The 5,490-nt window shown below is 41.6% G+C and overlaps 1 protein-coding gene across 1 annotated transcript; it reads right to left on the reverse strand.

Annotated features, from left to right (window-relative positions):
* Positions 1–3,846: 3,846 nt before the first annotated feature.
* LOC128736618 (chymotrypsin-1-like) lies at positions 3,847–4,742 on the reverse strand. Its single transcript, XM_053831106.1, has 3 exons — positions 4,694–4,742; positions 4,059–4,633; positions 3,847–3,996 (listed from the first exon to the last, which is right to left on the reverse strand). The coding sequence occupies exons 1-3, from the start codon at positions 4,740–4,742 to the stop codon at positions 3,847–3,849; spliced, it is 774 nt and encodes a 257-aa protein (XP_053687081.1).
* Positions 4,743–5,490: the final 748 nt, after the last annotated feature.

The raw sequence follows: 5,490 nt of genomic DNA on the forward strand, positions 1-5,490 counted from the left end.
AATTATTTTATTATATATCATGTAGGGCAAGTGTCCCTGAGTGTCTCATCCTAGGCACAGCAAAGCCTAGCTGCTACATTCCGTGTTCGAAACTTGAGCTTCCGTTTTTGTTCAACAGACTGCTCAACCAGTTGTTCCAGAGCACAGGACAGTTGCTCTAACAGCCTCTCTCAGCCGAGATTCGAGCATACGACCACTGTCTTGTTAGATCAGCTTCGTCCCCTCGAAGCAATTGGAAGGTTAGCGGCAACCAGAGATTGCAAATATATGAACTCAACAACCACCTTGAGGTCATCGCCGTCAATAGTGACTATCAGTGGGAGGCGACCGTTGTTTTCGAACCTCGTCCTGCCATTTATTTGGGTTTTGATTGATTTAGAGTAAATTGCCCCTCCCCCGCTGCCACAAGGCTTCTAGTAATGATGCAAACGTAAAGGTCTGGAGGACGTATGTGAAGGTTGGGAATTGGCTAATTTTGCTGAAGACCGCTCCTCTCATTTCGGTGACCATGATAGCGATTATAGAAAAGAAAAGCAGTGCGGATTACGGCAAATACTCGGGTGGTATTACAAATTATAATAAATCAAAGAAAGGTTCGCAGCAGGGCGGTCGGACGGCATAGGACGCTTTTGGTAAACACCGGTATCACGGTATTGTTAAGGCCCAAACACAATGCATACGGATTTTACTACGTTGCGGATATTTGACAGAAAACCCATGGAAAAACTGTCAAATTGCCGCAACGTAGTAAAATCCGTATGCATTGTGTCTGGGCCTTTAAAATACCGTGTTCCGGATCGTCGTTAGGGGGGCCGATTACCAACGGGACTGGACTGGTGGTTCCATCCAGGAACGAACTGGAGACCTTCTGCGTGTAAAGCAGCACCACAATGTTCCGGATCGTCGTTAGGGGGGCCGATTACCAACGGGACTGGACGACTTCACACTTAAATAAAACGCTAGATTTATCTTACGTCAACCATCCGCCAACAAGCGGTGGTTGCTAGTGCACTGTATTGATTGCTATTTATTATTCGCCTTTTATACACTTGCGGTAAATAGATTTATTACATGGTCAGAATAATAGCCTTTGTGCATCACGTTCAGTTGAACGGACAATAGCGTTTTGTGACTAGCTTCGGATGGACAATAGACGCTAACTGCGATGGATTACAATGCGGCTTTCTGCCGCAACATACTCCACCACCAAAACCAACGGTTTTTCACTATGGCGTACGGAGGAACAGATGATCACATCTAGACGGAACGGATGAACGATGATGTCAGTGGGTTAGTTGAATTCAGCTTCTGGCGAACGACGCGGACGGTAATTGCTCGCTGGTCACAGCGGCGCAATCCAAGCCTGACTATGCGTAGTCCTAGGCCTGCATTCCCAGACGAATTTCTCGAACCGCAAACTGACCACTTCCAGGAATTAATACATTCTCGGATGCTGCAAGCTTCCGTGCTGTACAGCCCTCCTACTACTACGCTGAATCCAAGAACCGGGGACTCAGGAGCTGAATGTATCTTGCTAAGCGGTTGCGATTCGCCCACACCGGCATAGCTCCGCTGGGGGAATTGATTGCTAGGCGGCTGCGAAGTCACCCACACCGGCATAGTTGAAGCGTAAATGTCCGATAACGATTGCAGACCGCACTACCTGCAATAATACGGCTAACACAACTAACGTCGAACAGGAACTATCCACTGTCCGCATACCAAATGTTCCACCTCTAGCAGCTAGCCAGCAACACGGTCGACGAACTTGATGTCCCGCGAGTAAAAAGATGTTGCTGAAGTCACGAATTCAGCGTCGAAAATATCACGTGTTGCCGCGAACCGATAGCACGAACGATAAAACTGAAGTCCCGTTGGTAAAACGTTGTCTGTGCCAGGGCAAATCCTGGTCACGGCACCAATGTTCCGGATCGTCGTTAGGGGGGCCGATTACCAACGGGACTGGACGTCTTCACACTAAAATAAAACGCTAGATTTATCTTACGGCAACCTTCCGCCAACAGCGGTGGTTGCTAGTGCACTGTATTGATTGCTATTTATTATTCGCCTTTTATACACTTGCGGTAGATTTATTACATGGTCAGAATAATAGCCTTTGTGCATCACGTTTAGTTGAACGGACAATAGCGTTTTGTGACAAGCTTCGGCTGGACAATAGACGCTAACTGCGATGGATTACAATGCGGCTTTCTGCCGCAACATACCGATATTGCCAAATTATTCAGAATTAAAAAATACGCTGGTGTTTTCCGTCAAATATCCTTAATTTTCAAACTTTAACTTGAAAATTATTAAAATTATTCCTTAGTAAAGTGGAAATTAAACAATGAAAAGTCCTTTCATCGAAGTATGACGATCGGTTCCAAGCGCATAAGGAACTCTTCTTTCATATCTTCAAACTTTTAGTAAGGAAACTCCCTTTTGACTATTCTCAAAGGTCGTTAACGCCGTAAATGAATGCTTCGGCTTCCTGCAGTCTCTTTACGAATGTTTCTTTCAACCCCAAACCGGAGCACAATCAAGGTGTCCAAATATTCCAAAATCTTTCCTGGAAAATCCTCTAACGGCAAAATTGCTCAAAAAAGCCAAGAGATCGCCGTTTTCTGATTATACTTTTTATCGATTAGTTCTTTGAAAGTTTCGAATAATTCAGTACTGATGACCGAGTTTTGAATCCAGTATCCCGATGCTACACGTGGCCATTGTTACAATGACTGGTAAAGAGATAACAATGTGTTTTTTTTGTATCAAAAAGCGTAGAGCCACCAGACTCGTCGGAGCTTCCTCCGATTGAGAAAAACACCTAACGTGTTGGAGAACAAGCTAGATGTGTAGAAACAGTGGGTAAAAATATCAAAAGAAGTTGGTCCAAACATTGCCCAAAAGCTTGTAAGTCATGTCAAAGTGTGGACATTCGCTTTAGGAGAGGAGATCCAATAATTTATTCTCTGAAAGTTTGAAATAAGTTCGACTCAAAATGAATTTTTGGCGATTATATTTGTGTTTGTCACTATTTTAAAGCACACGCTTTATTTACACGTGTCACCTATTTTGGCTACTTGCAACCAAAACTTAAAATTACTCTGAAAGTGAGTTTTTACAGTTTAAAGGGATTCTGAAAGTATTAGCCACAACCAAACTTCTTTAGGAGGGTATGCAAGTGCACTAGCTCCAATTACTGTTCTATTTATCACGCCATATCTAAGAGCGATATGCAATTGCAATTAAAATATGACCTGTGCAATTAAAGTCTAGATTTCGCTGCTAGAAAATATTACTTATCTTGCTGAGCACGTAAAAGAAATTGTTAGTTTCAAGTGGATTAGGTACACGATTAGATACGGATCTAGTTTACATATCAGTATCAAAATGGCGTACACCAATGGTGTCGATGCGTTTGTCAATCACGATAGTGCTATCAGGCTGGCATTCCATTTTGAGAGCTGTGTATAGTTATTATCAAACACTTAACCAAAGTAATCTTGTCCAGACTGAAACCAAAAAATGGTTTGGTCGTTGTTGCGTAATTGGCTATAGATATTAGTAAACTTTTCGACGAAGACTCCTTTCAATCGAACTATTCACTTTTCGAAAATTCTGTTTTTGAAACAGAACAAATTTAAAACGCGATATGTTTAAAACTTATCGATTTTAGTTTTAAAATAATTTTGATATTCTTCTTAATGCACTAATACAAATTCAATATTTAGGTAATACAAATTTTTTTAATTTGTTAATAGGATTTCTTGAGAATGATAAAATCTTCAATTTTTCAAAAAACGTTTTTTTACACTTAATTTTTTGTCTATTTGCCATTTTATCTTATCACTTTGACATATTCTCCTCAATAAAATTAATAAAGTAGGACACCTTCGTCAGTACCCCAGGGTACGGAGCAATGGTACAAGGTTTAATACTCCACGACACAATACCGACCTGGACTCCGTTATGCAACAGAGGACCTCCCGAATCACCCTAAAAATAAAAATACACTGATTAAGCTGCTTCCATTAACTCCTACCTCTATCATCACTCACGCTGCACTGCCCTTTGCCACCGCCGGGCGTAGCGCCACAGATGTGACTCGGATAGATATGGTTCGAATGCCGCTGGTTGCACTCATCGTTCAGCACCACCGAATAGTCCACTTTTTGCAACGTCGTCGGTAAATCTCCATCCGATTCCAGCCGGCCCCAACCGATCAGAGTAACGTCCAGATCCGTCCCGTCCAGCTCGTCGTACTTCGTTGGCAGTGTGACAGGTTTCACCGTGTCGCTGAACTCCAGCGGCTTCCGCAGTTTAATCAACGCTACATCGTTAACGTAGCTGTTGGATGCATCGTAATACGGATGAATAATCACATCATCGATGAGATACACGGAATCATCAATATCGGTTGAAACCTCGGACCGCCCCACCTGGATCGATTGCAGGTACGGTGTGGTGTAGTAGTTGACGCAGTGCGCCGCCGTTAGGATCCATAACTCGTTCAGGATGGAGCCACCGCACGAATGACGTCCTGTGCTACCGCGCAGCGATACCATAAACGGAAAATCCGCAATGGACGCATCCGTTCCATTGACAATTTTTTGCTCTTTATCCAGTGGAGCAGCTTTGGGAAATGAGTGTGGTCGCTTAAGGAAACTTATAATCACATGTTACCATTACTTACCGAAGGCTATTTGAGCCAGCACTAGAGTGCAGATTAATTGTGGAATCATTGTCAGCTCTACTAATACTGAATTGATCACGCACGCTCAGGTCTGTCTCCACTTAAGCTTAGGCTATCGAAATTGTAAATCATTTTTATTGGTCCTGATATGGACTTTCCAAGTCGATTGTCATTGAACGTTAGGGGAATGTTGTTATTGCTAGACGCCCTCTTTTGCACATAACTTTCATTCAAAAAAGAATTTTGTCGATCCGAATATTTTGTTGTATAAGTTTGATAAATATGAAAAGATTAGAGAAGATTGGGATATATTGCACGAAAAAAAAATATTTGGGAAAAGATCACTCTATTTACTTCAAATTTATAATTTTGCTGAAATAAACAAGTCATCTACATCTACTTAAAAAAGTAGATGGCATCCTTCTTGTAATACTTTAACTTAAAGTTCTGATTGTTCTCGTATAAATAGCCATAGATATTTATTTCCATTTTCAGCCATATCTAGCATAGATAACCAACGCAGCGTTGTCCTATTACCATTGCTGTTGTGATTTAAAGTAAATGTATCACATAGTGTGTGATATCACATTATTTTGTTTTAGTTATTTATTATAAACTTTAGACAAGACCAACTAATAATCCAACTGACATGGGTTCCTTCCCAGCCGAAAAGATTTTCTGAGACAAAACAATTCCAACCCTAGCGATGATTCCCAGTTAGTACAATATAATATGGCATGCTTGGAACCAGAACCTGTTGTCTAAAATTCTACCAAATAAATTATACGTGTCAAGAT

The sequence above is a fragment of the Sabethes cyaneus genome, chromosome 2, assembly GCF_943734655.1.
Source record: "Sabethes cyaneus chromosome 2, idSabCyanKW18_F2, whole genome shotgun sequence".
Lineage (NCBI taxonomy): Eukaryota > Metazoa > Arthropoda > Insecta > Diptera > Culicidae > Sabethes > Sabethes cyaneus.